Source organism: Nicrophorus vespilloides, unplaced genomic scaffold (genome assembly GCF_001412225.1).
Source record: "Nicrophorus vespilloides isolate i.1.1-1 unplaced genomic scaffold, Nicve_v1.0, whole genome shotgun sequence".
Taxonomy (NCBI): domain Eukaryota; kingdom Metazoa; phylum Arthropoda; class Insecta; order Coleoptera; family Silphidae; genus Nicrophorus; species Nicrophorus vespilloides.
The window spans coordinates 1-19,023 of NW_017099847.1; the positions used below are offsets into that span (position 1 = coordinate 1).

Here is a 19,023-nt window from a genome sequence, read left to right on the forward strand (position 1 = left end):
TTCCCGGGAATTTCCCGGTTCGGGAATATCAATGAAGTAGATGAGGCAAATCAAGGTTAAACTGCATAAAAATTAATTTAATTTTAACTTAAAAGAGAAAAAGAAACTGTAAAAATTGCGGGATGTTCGAAATGAAATAATCAATAAACAACGATAGGTCAATATTAAATCTATTAGTTTTATTAAAATCTTTCATTTGAAATTAGATGTGAATTCATTACTTTATAATTTTTTTTATAATTTTCATTTTTATAAGTATTCCACGAAAATTTTACAATACGCTAATAAATTATTAAAGTGTTCCCGGGAATTCCCGGTTCGGGAATATCAATCGAAGTAGATGAGACAAATCAAGGTTAAACTGCATAAAAATTAATTTAATTTTAACTTAAAAGAGAAAAAGAAAATGTAAAAATTGCGTGATATTCGAGATGAAATAATCAATAAACAACAATAGGCCAACATTAAATCTATTTAGTTTTATTACAATCTTTCATTTGAAATTAGATGTGAATTCATTACTTTATAAATTTCTTTATAATTTTCATTTTTATAAGTATTCCACGAAAATTTTACAATACGCTAATAAATTATTAAGGTATTCCCGGTTCGCGAATATCCATCGAAGTAGATGAGGCAAATCAAGATTCAACTACATAAAAAATAATTTAATTTTAACTTAAAAGAGAAAAAGAAACTGTAAAAATTGCGGGATGTTCGAGATGAAATAATCAATAAACAACGATAGGCCAACAGTAAGAGAAAGCGTGTATTTCCAGCGTTCTTCATTATGGGATAACGGCGAAATCCGTATGAAATTTCAATTAAAATATACTACTTTTTTTTTTTTTTAAACATATTTGTCCACTTATTGTAAATGTACTTTGTTTACACTAAAATAAAACGCTTTAAGCAGTAAACAATTATCATTACTTATGTATTTATTTATACACCTTCGTATTTCTTTCAATTATGCTTTCACTCGTACATCCGCTCCACATAGATTGATGTTATTTCTTCAGGAATTGTTACTTTTTGAACAGATAATGATGTGAATATCCGTTGAAATCAATTGGGTACAAAGTCTCAACAAATGGTAACTGTTTTGTGTCTGCTGACGGACGAGAATTTAAGCAGAAACAAATCGAACGGCAGATGCTGGATTGTTACCAAATAAAGTGATCATTCGAGTTATGTATTTACAGTAAACTTGATTAAATCCGACAGCGTTGAATTTTAAAATTAACAAAAAAAAAAAGATCAGTTGCTTTAAAGTAAAATTATGTTTAATATTTATTAAGCGCATTGTTGATATAAGAAACTATACATTTCTAAATTGTCATAAAAAACCGTTACTATTTTCTACTTAAATAACTTTTTAATATAGAAATATATTTGAATACTTTTTAAGTCAATAGTTTAAACAATATTTCTAAATTAACATGAAAACATTTTTTTACCATATTATCACCTTTAACTATTAATAATGTAATTTTTAAATTTACTGTTTTTTTTCAATAATTTGTAAACTTAATTAAATCAAACTCAAAGCTATCTTAAAACTAACAAAAAAAAATCTTTTACTTTATAGTTTAAAGTAAAATTATTACTAAGATTTACAAAATACGTAATTTCAAATTTATAAAGTGTCATAAAAGAAACGTTACCATTTTCTGTTAAAATAACTTTTGTAAACAATAATATATTTGAATATTTTTTTCAATCAATAGTTTAAACAATATTTCTAAATTAATGCGAAAAATAATTTTTGCCAAATTATAACCTTTAACTGCTATTTTCTTAATTAAAACTGTCTTAACCACAATTCTAAAAAAAAAATGGCGACAAAATAAAATAGTAACGTTTCTTTTATGACACCTTGCATTTTGTTATGGTTGCTAAGGATACACAAAGGTTGGAATGCATCAGCTGTCATAGAAGCGGTTGTTATGGTAATTGATTACTTCAAATTTAGTTTCTATTCATTCATTTTGATTGTTATTAATACATATTTATACATGATTCTTCATAATTTATTGCTTAAAAAAAATATCTAATTAACGGGCATTATATAATTTAAGTGATACATTGGAAAAACTATGACTACTTAAGTATTTATCATTAAATATTTGCGTTTTTTTATAAATTTATAAAATCGTCTGGAAGTAATTTATCAAAGATTATTGAATAAATTTTAATAATTTAAAATTCTTAAAATCTATAATTAAGAAATGCATTTAACGTTATTTTTACGTGTTTTTTACATATTTTTTTTTATTATTTGATTTATAAAATCGTCTAGAAGCAATTGTGTAAAAAAATTGAACAATTTAAAATTCTCTCCGTTAAGAAACGTGCGAATATGTTAATAAAATTGTATAAAAAAAACGATCTGTATTTAGAGCAATAGTTGTTTATTATTTGTTTGTTACTCGCGATAATCATTGGACATTCACAAGTGTATATGTAGCATAGTAGGTTCACCATTAACGACATATAATCTCCTTAATAAATCTCCTTTCTACGTTGCTTGACGAGCGAAGAAAACCGTATAAGGACACCTTTCTAATCATTCAGAAAATCCCTACTCACTGTACGAAGCCCTGTCTGTCCTTTCATCCATCATCTCCTCAACACTTTGATTGCTCTCAGTCACTGAATTCGTATCGTTTCCACGCGATCCCGCGCACATTACCAACACGATCGCAACGCACAAAATACTAGAGGTCCTCATTTTTATTTAAAAAAAAACAAACTTTTCGAATTTCTTCTACTTTTTTTTTCTTGAGTCGCCGGACGGTCCGATGGTCGCGGATTGAATGTCGACTTCTTTGCCACGCCGGTTCTATGATGATGTTGATGATGGTGGTAGGCAGAGTCGACCATTCTTCTGCCGCTTTACTTCGTTCTCCTCTCGCTCTAATTACGTACCCATTTCGATTACGAAGAGTCGCATACTTCCACATCAACTTTTTTTTACCGTTTTCGTCCGCACGTTCCACCGCCTCTCTTTCTGCGTTACGAACATCATTCTTAATCAATGCTGTAATCACTTTGTAACTGACCAATAAAAAAACTTCAGTTTCTATTATTGATTCATAGAGCAAAGTTTTTTTTCTCACAGTTTCTGCTTTTCATATTGATTTGAGAAATTAGTGGCATTTTATATTTCCTGTACAAGTTTTTATCGATTTTCTCGAGAACCATAAAAACTACTTAAATCGTCTTATACTCATATTAAAGCTGAAAAAATCACCAATCTAATGAGCCCATTACTAGCTTCCTACTGTCAATGATTCATCATCTATGAGCTATCAAAAGTGTTGTTGCTGAAAAGGAGCATCTTAACGTTTTCATAAATTTCAGAATAACCGCAGGTTAATTACATAATTCAACAAAAATCGTAAAATGAAGACTGTCACGTTTCGAATGAACGTGCTGAACTCACATCGATATTTTGATTTTGAAAGTGTCTGAAAATTATTGCAAAATTTCGTGCGATTTTTGCGAAATTTTGTTGTTTTATTGCATAGGCAGAAGTGTTGCACAAATCGTTAAAAAAAAATAAACGTTGCGATCCGAAGAGTTTTCAGTTTCTTTCAGTTTTTTTATTAATTACTCAAAAGTTACTTAACTTTTTTAAATTTTTATAGTTGATATTTTATCTTCATTTTTTCCTGATTTTCTCGAGAATCGCAAGAGATAATTATATCATTTTATACTCAAATTGAAGCTGATAGTTTCACCTTTCCAACGAGTCTACTCATAGCTTTAGTCTACTACAAACTGTAAAATGTCTTAATGCTAAAGAACCGTAAAGAAAATGTTAACGTTACTTGAAATCTACTTATTAAACTGTATCAGAACGATTAAATATGTGGTGACAGTTGAGATGAGCGACGTTAAGAGCTGATAGTTAACATCGAAGAATCCAGCGGCCGAAAAATGTGCATTTTCCTGTCCCAATTGATGAGCGAATTGTCTCAGTTCAAATTTGAAGACGGAATTAGCATCAGAGTCTGGTAAAGCGTGCGCAATATCGTAACAACTCATCTGCGCCTTATTGCATTCATCGATGCAATCGTTGCACGATCGAAAAAGTGTGTAAGCCAAAACCTGAAACTTGATGTGTTATAAAAAAAAATAAAGAAAATCTAAGAAATTTACCAATGGGACAGTAGTAAGAAGAGAGCATAGAAGACAGAGTTGGTAAAACGGTATAGGACTATTGCTGACGCTTGAGTAATAGCTCAATGTGTTCAAAGGTAAGAGTAAGTTTAAGATGATCTGAATGTAGTTGACCACGAGTTGCCTTCCGAAAACTGTGTTATACTCGTCTATCAAACCGACAAATTCTGTATGGTTTTTGGAGATGTTCCTGAATTCGCTCAGATTTTTGCTGATCATTATACTGTTGATTTCAGGATACTTCAGCATCCGCAAACGCTCGTTCAATTCAATAAACTTCCATTTCATAATCAGCGCGTAATAACGCAGCAAAGCGAAGACAACGATCGAAGCGTATCTTGGCCAAACTTGGAAGATTTCAAAGCTGAAACGTTGCAATCCATACATCGAATACAAAGTGAAGATTTTGTATACCACAAACAGTAGATTTATGACAATGTATTCTCTCGCGTAAGTGCATGAAGATTTTGGTTCGAATTGTACACGATAGCTGCAGATCTTGATGAATTTGAGAACTTCAGTTCCGTTTGCTAAATTCAGCATTAGAATTGCGTAGGTGGTGATGATGGATAAGGAGACGTCTGCGCAGATTTCCGTGAAGCTCAGAGTCGCTGGTAGTGAAGCGTAGTACTGGCTTTTCTGGTGGAACGAGAAGCCAAGAATGATCCAATTGGTAGCAAAGTGGAATAAACCGTATAATTTGTTGTATTTGGTATTTGACGGTAGAATTGACATGGCTTTTGCTGTGCAAAGGATTACTCTCTCCGGCCATTTGTTCCTCTTCAGTAGAACCACCATTTTTGACAGGAAGAAAGAACTCTTCAGAATGGATGTGGATTGTTGTTAGATGGTTTTTATTATATCAAGGAAATCGATTAGAACGTAATTTATTACAGCAGCTCATAAGTAATTCAAATGCGAATTATTCCTAACGCATTTGGATTAGAAAAACGGAAACAAATTATCGCTGGAAGATTGATAATATGTATGTAAATAATAAAAAAAAAAACTTGTTTCTTCGAACATGAAATTAAGGTTTCAAAGTCGATCCAATTATTTTGTTTAGGCGACTAATAGCCGAATCTTTAAGTCGCCCTACTCATGAGCTAGTGGGAATAGGTGGGAGTAGGGCCAACGTTCGTCATAGAAGGACAGTGAAATGAATAAGGTTCAGCATATGGACCTTCAGCCAAGTAGATGGACAGTGACAGTGTTAAGGATATCAGCAGATTCACAGTCGCCCTATCCACGATCTAGGGGGCACAGGTTCAAATCCTGGTCAAGCCAGACCCTATGTTAGCCCTCTCGGTGCCTGCAGCAATAGGGCCAACGTTCGTCACAGAAGGACAGTGAAATGAATGAGGTAATTAACTTTAACATTAGTAAAGTTTTTCTACATTTCACCATATTAGAAGAAGTTTTACATTACGCATCTTTTAATACCATTTTGTATAGTTAACATTAATTATTAACTGAAATATGGCATTTTTTCTATAAAAAAAATAATAATTACGTCTTCATGTTTTATTTAATTATAGAAAAATCACATTTGCTAATTGTATTATCAAATAAAAGAAGTATAAAAAAGAAGTCTTAAACTTTAGAATGTAGGAATTACCAGTTTTCTATTATTTACCATTTCACAGAACTAAATTGTCAAAATAGAGTAATAAAATTAGAGGTAGAAAATGTAGAGTAATAAAACGTTTAATTTAATTACTTTATAACCGTTCACGCAAATTGAATCAGCAAATACGGAAAATAATCACAAAATTATAGGTTTTAAAATGAAATAAATAACAAATTTGTATTATTCGTCGTTTACTTGCAATATTCTGTCAAAATTTCCACGCTTTAATAATTTTACTTCAGTAGGCCTTTTCATTCATCTTTTGATATAAAAACCTATAATTTAAACTATTTAAAAAATGAAATTTTTGACTATATTTAGATTTTTTTAAATTTTATTAAATAACTTGATAACTTGTTTATGTTTACATCAGAAGACATCAATTGCGCATCTTTTAACATAATTACTGTTAAATAATGTTGAGTTATATCAATTTTTTCTATTTGTTTTTACGTCTTCACGTTTTGTCTAATTACTCATTAACCACTTACGCTAATTAAATAATCGAATGTGCAAATTACAGAAGAAACTATGAGAACAATGAAATTCCTAAAAATATATGTTTAAAATATGAGCGAAGTTTAAAAAAAATAATGGAAGTTGGATCTAGTCATTTCATATGATCAAGAGAAAGTCGATTATAAGTTTTTTTTTTTATTAAACCGATTTTACTTTTCGGAAACTGGGTCCATGCATCTACACGTCTAATTCTTATACAGAATGATGACTATGCAACGTGACCCACAAAACGTTTGATTTTTTTTGAAAGTTGTAAAAACAAAATTCGTTATTGAATGAATTTCATACATAAAGAAATTTGAGAAAGAATGAAAAAAAGAAACAAAATTAATTTGAATATTTTTATAATAAATTTAAAGCGGTTCCATTTCTTTTAACTGGGTTAACTATCTTTACCTTTAGAAAACGTAATTCTCTTGAAATTTCGCAATGACAATACTTAAATCTAAGCATAATTATCTTGAAAAAGTAAACAAAGTGAAATTTTAATTTGTATATTTTTTTCTTCAAATTTTTATAAGAAGAAAGTCAGAATTAACATATCAGATAATAATCAATTTAGTTATAAGAATAAAATTGTGTTTTGTTAAGAAAAAAAAATTCATCTAAAAACATGTTTTTTTCTAATATAAATTACACAAATTACTTTAGACAAGAAATGTAAAAAAAAAATGAAATTCTTCAAATTTAGTAAATTATAACATTCAATATGAAGCTAATTTAGGAAACAGATATTTACCTTCACGAAAATTGGGTATGTGGAGCAAAGAGATAAAAATATAAATCAAGTTGAAGATTTGGCAGTAAATAATTAGTATGATCCGTAAAATATGTATAAATTTGCAATTTAATTGGTAACATCTGCACGCGCGGTGAAAGTTTTGAAGTATCAACGAGAAATATTTGAAAATCTGCGTTGAAAAGATGAAAGTAAAAGCAGGGAAATCCAAATTATGTACAAAAATAAGCAAGTTCTTTTTTACATTTACGTTGAAAGTTTACAGAAATTCTACAGAAACAGATAACAATTTCATAGTAAAAAAATACAACTTTTTCTCAATTAATGTAATCGAATTCAATGAATGTTTGCATTATTGAAACAATTGTTTCTTTTAATTATATAAAAATAACAATTGTTTCAAGGATAAACAGATTAAATAAACTAAATCCATTCTGTAAAATTCTCATTTTGTTTGTACAAAAGAAATTCAACTAATTTAATTATTTTTAATCCAGTTCAATTAATCTTATTATAAACATTAGATTCTTACAGTTATGCTCGTTACGCAAAATTAATTAGTTACTTTTAGGCAGAATGTTTTAGGAATGTTTACTACATAGAATAAAGTAAATTGACCAAAAATATGAAGGAATTTTCCATTTAATTTGAATATATTAAGTGCAATTAAACGTGCTTTCGTTGTTCCGTTATAGGCGGATTACGAAAACCAAAAAAAAGCGTGTTTCAAGTGTAATAATCTCTCCGAAGTACACCTTTAATTGAATCGAGAAAAGCGCTCGTAATTCATGTCGTACAAAGCGATTTATTCGTTTCCCACGTGGTTTTTACTAGCTAGACAACTAACTCTATTAATGTGTGTCGCGTGTAAAACGTCTACTTACTTCTTTCTCTCTCTTTAAATTACTTGTTGTATTATTCTTCACAAATGCTTTTAACACTGTTGAATGGAAAACCATATGAGAAGAAGTAGGAAAAAGAGGAATTTACACCTACATGACAAATATAAAAAACAAAGTAACCTTAGCAAGTGCTCCATAAGGATAGCGAGCAATCATAAATAGCGGAGTACCATAGGGTTCAGCGATAAGTCCACAATTGACGCAACGCAAGCAGTGATCAACATTGCGAAGGAAGACGCTGGACGTCAAAAAAGCTTTCAACACTGTTGAATGGAAAACCATTTGAGAAGAAGCAAGATAAACAGGAATTTCCACTTGTCTAACAAAAATTATAAGAAGTTGCCTGCGCAAGCGATCCATAAGGATAGCGAGCAGGCTTCAGCGATAAGTCCACAATTGACGCGATCCATAGTGCTGGTACGGTAAAGAACATACGTTATTTAGTTGTTGAAGATGACTGAAGAAGAAACACGAGATAGAAGTAAATTTTGGAGAAGTAATAGAACCATAGACGTGACTTGGTGAAATGCTAAAGAGCCATGAGAGCTGAGAACCAGAAGATATTCTAGCAAGATTCTTAGCTCTTTGGTAGTTGAGACCAACACACGTCTGGAGTTCTAGAAGACACGGTCAGACAAGTTTATACCTGAGACAAGCGCAAGTGCCTGCACTTTACAGCGAGCGAGTATGGTGAAAAGTGCTGGTACGGTAAAGAACACACGTCACTTAGTTGCTGAAGATGGGTGAAGAAGAAACACGAGACATAAACAAATTTTGGAGAAGTGTTAGAACAATAGACATGAGTTGGTGAAATGCTGAAGAGCCATTTGAGCTTAAAACCAGAAGAAATCCTAGCAAGATTCTTAGCTCTTTAGTAGTTGAGACCAAACCACGTATGGATTTCTAGAAGACACGGTCAGACAACTTTCTACCTGAGACAAGCGTAAGTGCCTGCACTTTACAGCGAGCGAGTATGGTGAAAAGTGCTGGTACGGCAAAGAACACACGTTATTTGGTTGTTGAAGATGACTGAAGAAAAAACACGAGATAGAAGCAAATTTTGGAGAAGTACTAGAACCAAGGACGTGAATTGCTGAAATGCTAACGAGAGATGAGAACAGAGAACCAAAAGAAATCGTAGCAACATTCTTAGCTCTTTGGTAGTTGAGACCAAACCACGTCTGAATTTCTAGAAGACACGGTCAGACTACTTTCTACCTGAGTCAAGCGTAAGTACTTGCACTTGATAGTGGGGTAGGTTTGTGAAAGTGCTGGTACGGCAAAGAACACACGTTATTTGGTTGCTGAAGATAAGTGAAGAAGAAACAGGAGATGGAAGCAAATTTTGGATAAGTGTTAGAACCATAAACGTGTGTTGGTGAAATGCTGAAGAGCCATGCGAGCTGAGAACCAGAAAAAATTCTAGCAAGATTCTTAACTCTTTGGTAGTTAAGACCAACACACGTCTGGAATTTTAGAAGACACGGTCAAACAACTTTCTACCTGAGTCAAGTGCAATACTTGCACTTCATAATGAGGAAGTATAGTGAAAAGTGCTGGTACGTCAAAGAACAGACGTTATTTGGTTGTGAAGATGACTGAAGAAGAGACACAAGATGGAAGCTAATTTTGGAGAAGTCTTAGAACTATAGACGTGAGTTTTTGAAATGCTGAAGAGACATGAGAGCTTAGAACCAGAAGAAATCCTAGCATGATTCTTAGCTCTTTGGTAGTTAAGACCAACACACGTCTAGATTTCTAGAAAACACGGTCAGACAAGTTTCTACCTGAGTCAAGCGCAAGTATTTGTGCTTCGTAGCGAGGTAGGATGGTGAAAAGTGCTGGTACGGCAAAGAACACACGTTATTTGGTTGTTGAAGATGACTGAAGAAGAAACTCGAGTTTGAAGCAAAGTTTGGAGAAGTGTTAGAACCATAGACGTGACTTGGTGAAATACTAAATAGCCATGAGAGCTGAGAACCAGAAGAAATTCTAGCAAGATTCTTAGCTCTTTGGTAGTTGAGACCAAACCAAGTCTGCATTTCTAGAAGACACGGTCAGACAACTTTCTACCTGAGACAAGCGCAAGTATCTACACTTCATAGTGAGAAAGTATGGTGAAAAGTACTGGTACGTCATAGAACACACGTTATTTGGTTGTTGAAGGTGACTTAAAAAGAAACACGAGATGGAAGCAAATTTTGGAGAAGTGTTAGAACCATAGACGTGAGTTGGTGAAATGCTGAAGAGCCATAAGAGCTGAGAACCAGAAGAAATTCTAGCAAGATTCTTAGCTCTTTGGTAGTTAAGACCAACACACGTCTGAATATCTAGGAGTCACGGTCAAACAACTTTCTACCTGAGTCAAGCGCAAGTACTTGCACTTCATAGTGAGGAAGTATGGTGAAAAGTGCTGGTACGTCAAAGAACACACGTTATCTGGTTGTTGAAAATGACTGAAGAAGAAACACGAGATGGAAGCAAATTTTGGAAAAGTGTTAGAACCATAGACGTGAGTTGGTGAAATGCTGAAGAGCCATTTGAGCTTAGAACCAGAAGAAATCCTAGCAAGATTCTTAGCTCTTTGGTAGTTGAGACCAAACCACGTATGGATTTCTAGAAGACATGGTCAAACACCTTTCTACCTGAGTCAAGCGCAACTACATGCACTTCATAGTGAGGAAGTATGGTGAAAAGTGCTGGTACGTCAAAGAACACACGTTATTTGGTTGTTGAAGATGACTGAAGAAGAAACACGAGATAGAAGTAAATTTTGGAGAAGTAATAGAACCATAGACGTGACTTGGAGAAATGCTAAAGAGCCATGAGAGCTGAGAACCAGAAGAAATTCTAGCAACATTTTTAGCTCTTTGGTAGTTGAGACCAACACACGTCTGGACTTCTAGAAGAAACGGTCAGACAACTTTCTACCTGAGACAAGCGCAAGTGCCTGCACTTTACAGCGAGCGTGTATGGTGAAAAGTGCTGGTACGGCAAAGAACACACGTTATTTGGTTGCTGAAGATAGGTGAAGAAGAAACACGAGATGGAAGCAAATTTTGGAGAAGTGATAGAACCATAGACGTGAGTTGGTGAAATGCTGAAGAGCCATGAGAGCTGAGAACCAGAAGAAATCCTAGCAAGATTCATAGCTCTTTGATAGTTGGGACCAAACCACGTCTGCATTTCTAGAAGTCACGGTCAGACAACTTTCTACCTGAGTCAAGCGCAATTACCTGCACTTCATAGCGAGGTAGGATGGTGAAAGTGCTGGTACGGCAAAGAACACACGTTATTTGGTTGCTGAAGATTGGTGAAGAAGTAACACGAGATGGAAGCAAATTTTGGATAAGTGTTAGAATTATAAACGTGAGTTGGTGAAATGCTGAAGAGCCATGAGAGCTGAGAACCTGAAGAAATTCTAGCAAGATTCTTAGCTCTTTGATAGTTGAGACCAAACCACGTCTGCATTTCTAGAAGACACGGTCAGACAACTTTCTACCTGAGTCAAGCGTAAGTACTTGCACTTAATAGTGGGGTAGGATTGTGAATGTGCTGGTACGGCAAAGAACATACGTTATTTGTTTGCTGAAAAAAGGTGAAGAAGAAACACGAGAATCTTGCAAGATTCTTAGCTCTTTGGTAGTTGAAACCAACACACGTCTGGACTTCTAGAAGACACGGTCAGACAACTTTCTACCTGAGACAAGCGCAAGTGCCTGCACTTTACAGCGAGGAAGTATAGTGAAAAGTGCTGGTACGGCAAAGAACACACGTTATTTGGTTGCTGAAGATAGGTGAAGAAGAAATACGAGATGGAAGCAAAGTTTGGAGAAGTATTAGAACCATGGACGTGACATAGTGAAATACTAAATAGCCATGAGAGCTGAGAACCAGAAGAAATTCTAGCAAGATTCTTAGCTCTTTGGTAGTTGAGACCAAACCACGTCTGCATTTCTACAAGACACGGTCAGACAACTTTCTACCTGAGACAAGCGCAAGTATCTACACTTCATAGCGAGAAAGTATGGTGAAAAGTACTGGTACGTCAAAGAACACACGTTATTTGGTTGTTCAAGGTGACTTAAAAAGAAACACGAGATGGAAGCAAATTTTAGAAATGTGTTAGAACCACAGACGTTGGTGAAATATTGAAGAGCCATGAGAGCTTAGCAGCAGAAAAAATCCTAGCAAGATTTTTAGCTCTTAGACGGTTAGACCAAACCAAGTCTGGATTTCTAGAAAACACGCTCAGACAACTTTCTACCTGAGTCAAGCGCAAGTATCTACACTTCATAGCGAGGTAGGATGGTGAAAAGTGCTGGTACGGCAAAGAACACACGTTATTTCGTTGTTGAAGATGAGTGAAAAAAAACTCGAGTTTGAAGCAAATTTTGGAGAAGTGTTAGAACCATAGACGTTGATGAAATGCTGAAGAGCCATGAGAGCTGAGAACCAGAAGAAATCCTAGCAAGATTCTTAGCTCTTGAAAATGAAATACTAAACATTTGGACTCTAATAAATTTTAATAATTAACAAATACATATTATAAATATTTAATATAAATTCTATTTATTTCAGATAAAAAAATATCTAAAATTAAAACTTTTTTTGTTTATAGAGACATGGAATTTTGAGAATAGTCTTCTCTAAGAGGAAGGTCTCGTCCAAAAATGGTAAACCATTTGATGATCATGTCGACTATATCACTGAATTTGACAAGTGCTTGAGCATCATCATTTTTCAACGTTCCATCGAGTGTCACTCTTGTTGTATTGAATATTCTTATGACATTAAACACATGAAATTTGATATTCTCGCAATACCGGTGAACACCGTGGTTCGACAGCATGTTCTGATATATTGATTCATGTCTCTCTGTTTCCTGATTGAAATTATCAATCTGGATCCATTTTCCCCAATAATCTCTTTCCTTCAAAATCGAATTGAAATTATTATTAACTTCATCGAATCTTCTGAGACAAAGTTCCAATTCATTGTCTTTATAATAATCTTCTATTATTACGTTACATTCATGAAATATATCTGAAATATCTTCGCTGGCTGACATGTAATTATCATTATCATAATAAGCCATCTTTGGGTAGGATAGATGTATATGTTCACTGAATGCCTTGTTGCTTCAGACTGATGGATTGAACATACTTGATAGCTATATATACCAAAAAAGTTGATACAGGTTTATGGAAAGTGGAATGGTATGGATCATTTTTTAGGTTGGTATTGATCATTTTTAGGTTGGTATTGATCATTTTTAACCATGAATGTAAACAAAAGTTAATGTTCACGGAATCTAATCTATAAAAAAAAAATAGGAAAGTCTGCACGAAAAGTTTATGCAAATAAACAATTAAAATAATTCAGTTTAAATCATGGAAAAGTGATAGTTTGTTCCAGGAAAGGGAGGTAAACATTGAGAATTTTATTGCCACAATAGACTAATCACTTCATCCCTTCCACTTTATCTTTTTCTGCGCTGCAGAAAATCATCAATGTTTCAGTTACAAGCAGCAAGAGCTTCAGTGAAGTAACATTTCCACGGGACTCAGGGACGGAATCGAGAAAATCTTACACCAGTGCAACGTGATAATAGAAGAATATTATTAAAAATATTAAATATTATTAAAATAATAATAATTTGAAATTCAACATCAAATTTATAATTCATATATGAAGGAACATTTCCATGGGACTCAGAGATGGAATCAAGAAAATCTTACACCAGTGCAACGTGATAATCGAAGAATATTATTATAATAATAATAATTTGAAATTCATATATGAAGTAACATTTCCATGGGACTCAGGGATGGAATCAAGAAAATCTTGGACCAGAGCAAATCGATATGATTTTGACACAAAGATGTTTATATTCGGAGTGAGTATTTTTGTTATTTCACACAAATTACTGTATTTGTTGCTATGCTAATCGTTTAAACTAAATTATCTTAATTTATATTTACATACTAATTCGAACAGTAATTGAAGTAATTGTCATTATCATAATAAGCCATCACAATTTTGATAGGATATATGTTCACTAAATGCCTTGTTGCTTCAGACTGATGGGTTGAAAATTTTCCAAAACATTTATACCAAAAATGAAGACACAGGGTAATAAAAGTAATGAAAAGTGGGGGAATGCTTAATTTGTAAGGTGGCCATAAAAATCAAAATATAATATTCACGGAATCTCCTACCTAAAACTTACTTTAACATTTATTGAAAATTATAAAATTATGCACGATTTACCAAATGTTCCAGTGCAGGAAAAGTTTGTGCAAATCCTGCAGTAATTTACCAAATTGTAGAAATTTTTAAATTATTTGGTAAATAAATAATTTTAAATCATGTAAAAGTGGAAGTTTGTTTCAGATAAGAACTTTGAGAATTTTATCCTCATTTTATTGCCACAATAGATGCTAATCACTTCCACTTTTTTCCAGTGAAATGAGTATTTTTGTTATTTCACACAAATATAGAGAATTACTGTATTTGTTGCTATGCAAATCGAATAAATTAAATTATCGTAATTTATATTTACATACTAATTCGAACATTTAGTAATTGTCATTATCATAATAAGCTATCTTAATTTTGATAGGATAGATGTTTCTGATTGGGTATATGTTCTTTAAATGCCTTGTTGCTTCAGACTGATGGATTGAAAATTGTCCAAAACATATATAAGTCGGAGTATTTAAGGCAACATCACTTGATCAAACATCGTAATCGACACGTGCAGAGATTCAAAGCAGAGATACAAATGCATGATCGGAGCAGCACATCTTCGGGGTCTTCAGGGAAGAAGGGTATTTCCCCCGGAGGAGTGGGAGTAGAATACGTCAGCGGGAATGGAGGCATTCAAGATTCAGACTGGTGAACTGGAAGGCCACAGTAGCTGATGTAGATCACTAGCTCTAAGATTGCAGAAGGATTAGTTTACTAAGTTTATTAACTATTGTTAGTGGTTATTTGTAACAATGGCTTCTCCAAACGGGAGCATTCCTGACGATTCCACATATATATATACAAAATATGAAGATACAAGGTAATAAAATTAATGAAAAGTGGGGGGAATGGTATGTTAAATTTGTAAGGTGGCTATAAAATCAAAATACAATATGCTCCTACTTAAAACTTACTTTAACATTTTTTAAAATTAAAAAATTATGCACGATTTACCAAGTGTTCCCTTACAGGAAGAGTTTAGTAAACCCTGCAATATTTACTAAATGTTCCAGTGCAGGAAAAGTTTGTGCAAATGCTGCAGTAATTTACCAAATTGTAGAAATTTTTAAATTATTTGGCAAATATATAATTTTAAATCATGTAAAAGTGAAAATTTGTTTCAGGTAAAAAATGGGTGTAAACTTTGAGAATTTTATCCTGATTTTATTGCCACAATAGATAATAATATTCAAATTTATTGACCAATAAAACAAATTTGGCCAAAAAGAACCGAATCAGTTTTCCAAATAAAAATAGAAGATCGGTCCCGAAAAAAAAAACCCCAAAATTTACCTGGTCATGCACAATTAGCCCAATAAATAAAAAGTAAATAATCAAGGTAAAAATTATATAAATATATAGAAAAATACATAAACAGAAAAATATAAAATAATAGCAGCTGTATAAAATCATCGATAATTGAGTATATAAACCAACAAATAAACAAACTAACAAACAAAGTGCACGCACCGAATACAAAAAACTTCTAAAAATGCTAATCACTTCATCTCTTCCACTTTTTCCAAATACGAATACACCTGTATTTTATTTTTTGTATAAATATGCTGGAGAAAATCATCAATGTTCGTCACTCCCCAAATTCCCTGATTTTATCCATAAACTCCAAGATCGACATGCCTCCCACCAATCTCCGCCAGTACCCGCAAACCCAAAAGCAAAATCCCCTTCCCTCCGGTAGTCCTCGCCCACAACACACCCCCGGACAACGATCCTGACATAACACAATTCTTAAACACCATCAAACCCATGTTCCTCCACCCAGACCCAAACCTCCGCCTACCAAACCACCGCCCACCAAACCCTGACAACTAATTCCAACCATTTTCTTTTTTTCCAGCTAGCATTAAGTTCAGCAAGAGCTTCAGTGAAGTAACATGGTCCCATGGGACTCAGGGACGGAATCAAGAAAATCTTACACCAGAGCAAATCGATATGATTTTGACACAAATATAGAGAATTACTGTATTTGTTGCTATGACAATCGTATATACTAAATTATCTTAAATTATATTTAAATTAAGGAAAATTGAAGAATCAAGACGTTGTCAACATTTTTTTTTATGTCGTGTAATTTTATTTACAATCTGTTCATCAATGTGAACATTGAGTTAATTTAAGATTGCGGTTGACATTTTTATTGGCTGTCGTCTTGTAGGTTAACTTCAGTAGTATATTGATACTCTGCAATTCCACTATGTCCTTTGACTGTGAATCTGCTGCTATCCTTAACACTGTCATTGTCCATCAACGCCAATAAGATGACATATGACAGTTGATATACATAAGATAACTGTCAAATTATTGACGTTAATTGGAGTAACGTCAATAGGTTGACATATGACAATTGACATACATAAGTCAACTGTCATTTGTCAAAAGGTTTTGGGATTTCAACACCAAATTTACAAAATGTATTCGATTATTCTTAAACTATTTCTATCTGTTGATTTTAATTATTGGAAATTAAGGAAAATTGAAAAATTAAGACGATGTCAACAAATAAATAATTTATTATAAATACAGAAATAAATAATGAAAACGAACGCAATACAAATTAACCGAATGATATATTAATCTGTATCGGGTGTTTTCGGAATCGAAACTGTCAAATTAATGACGTTTATTGGATAAACGTCATTAATTTAATTTTATCAACTGTCAAACGATTCGGTTAGTCAAGTTACTTAACGTATTTAGTGTAAACTACATCATTGTAGGGCGAGTAGCTAGGGTAGGTGTGCGTGGGATAATTGTGAGTTGGTGGGGATGGTTTTGGGCTTTCAACACCAACGTCGCTTCTGTCTAAGAAATGGTGGTGGGAGCTAGGATAAGAAGGGTAGGTGATGTGAAGAGGTGCAGGAATCGCAGCAGGATGAGAATGAGGAACCCTGGCTTCTTGCATCCTCGCCAACACAGAGCTGAGTCCAACAACAAGAAGCATGAATCCGATGACGCCGTTGTTTACGGAAACTATGGTAACCAGTACAAGCATGGTGAAGGCTATACCCATCTTGAAGAAGATTGCTGGTAAGATGATGGCCATCCTCTTCATGGCGTGATGAACGAACGTCCTTCCTGCAAAACAAATCAATACAAATTTTAAAACAACAATTTTAGGTCTCGGAAAGAAAGTGAATAGTTTCCGTCTGTAACCTCGATAATCGCGGACTAGTAAAAGTATATACATTATAATTATTGGCTGTTGTTCCTACAAATTCTCGGACGTCGGCAAAATGCGGGTCAAGACGATCGTCGATAGAAAACTCATCCGCTTCCACCCAAAACTCAATGGTAATCGCTGCGGTGTCGTAACGATTTCCAGTTTTCCATTTTATCGTACCCAATTTTTAAATTCGAATACGGTCATCCTGCGTTCTGGTACATTCTTTCCGTTACGATTTTACAATTGCATTCGTGCTTGGACTGTCAAAGAACGTACAATGTTCTACATAATTTTGTTACTTGACATCAAAATAAACAAAATAATTTATTTTTTTCTTCAGAGATAAATTTCATATTAATGTAACCATGGTAACAAAATAACAATAGCAGCTGTCATATTAATTTCAGTAATATCCGAATTAGTAGACTTAACTAAATTAGATATAATTTCGAAAATATTACTAAAAAAAAATCAATAATAATATTTGAATATTTATATATGTAAATTAAAATAGTCATTAAATTTAAACCAATTTGAAAAATTCATTGAGTTACATAAAATTAAAATTTTTATGTTCATTATCACCAATTTAGTTAATTTGTTACAAACGATTTTGATGAATATTAAGATGAAATTTTGTGTATAAATACTAAAACTATTTCTCTATTAACGTTTTTTCTTCAACGTTATCTATAATTAGTAATATTTGTTTTTTTTATGAATAAACTCTAAATTCTAAAAATAATCTATCGAAACTCTAGAATTGTCGGTAAACGTTTAGAAAATACGTTAGACTTTCGCTGCGAGTGCAAAGTTCAAAACGCCCAAGATCATTTCTATTTCCTCAGAATATTACTTTCGTTTCGTGCAATTTTCATATTTGGAACGATTTTGTCCTATAAATTATCCCATTATCCTATAAACGTCAATTTTCTGTAATTTCTATAATTCCAATACAAATCTTCATTTCACTAACTAATTCGAATGTATATTTCATAACGTCTTTACTTGTATCGTCGGTTTTCTGTAATTTCACTATTTGCACTAATTCAAACGATGTTTTGTAATATCTAACTAAAAAATGAATAGATTCTATACAACTTTTAATTTTTCTTAGTTTTGTGATATTTTTGTGATTGTGATCATTTACCTTCTTCATAAAGTTGTCTTCCAATAACACTGACATCTTGAGAGCTGTCCTCCTTGTCTCCATCGTCGGCGGCTAAAACCGCCGTAAAGCACCATGCACAAACCACCACCAGAAGCAGCACCAAACTACTTTTGTCGTAAGCCATTATTTGATAGTCAGTCGATGTCAGTCGATGCACGAATGATTGACTTCCACACCTTCGATTCCAACTTAAATAAACAAACGAGGGCTGTCCATCATTCCTAACCGAAGCCAATTCGATTTCAAGACACGTGCCTCGAATGTACGTGATGGCATTGTCTTTCCGCAGAAAACTTCTTCAAATTTGGCACCGACCAATTTTCCAACTATCTAGTTCAAAAATAACAATTTCGAGAGGCTTTGTACACGGAAATCGTGCTCTCTTTCGATCGAATCGGGTCAAAATGCAATTGTTCTCTGGTGCGGTTTTTGTTTCAT

At 33.2% G+C, this 19,023-nt stretch overlaps 2 protein-coding genes across 2 annotated transcripts; both read right to left on the reverse strand.

The window, feature by feature from the left end:
* Positions 1-3,843: 3,843 nt before the first annotated feature.
* Positions 3,844-4,986, reverse strand: LOC108565797 (putative gustatory receptor 28b). The gene is made up of 2 exons (XM_017925415.1): positions 4,168-4,986; positions 3,844-4,116 (listed from the first exon to the last, which is right to left on the reverse strand). Exons 1-2 carry the CDS (start codon positions 4,984-4,986, stop codon positions 3,844-3,846), a joined length of 1,092 nt encoding a protein of 363 aa, XP_017780904.1.
* Positions 4,987-16,931: 11,945 nt separating this feature from the next.
* LOC108565798 lies at positions 16,932-18,709 on the reverse strand. The gene is made up of 2 exons (XM_017925416.1): positions 18,565-18,709; positions 16,932-17,326 (listed from the first exon to the last, which is right to left on the reverse strand). The coding sequence occupies exons 1-2, from the start codon at positions 18,707-18,709 to the stop codon at positions 16,932-16,934; spliced, it is 540 nt and encodes a 179-aa protein (XP_017780905.1).
* Between the last annotated feature and the right edge of the window lie 314 nt (positions 18,710-19,023).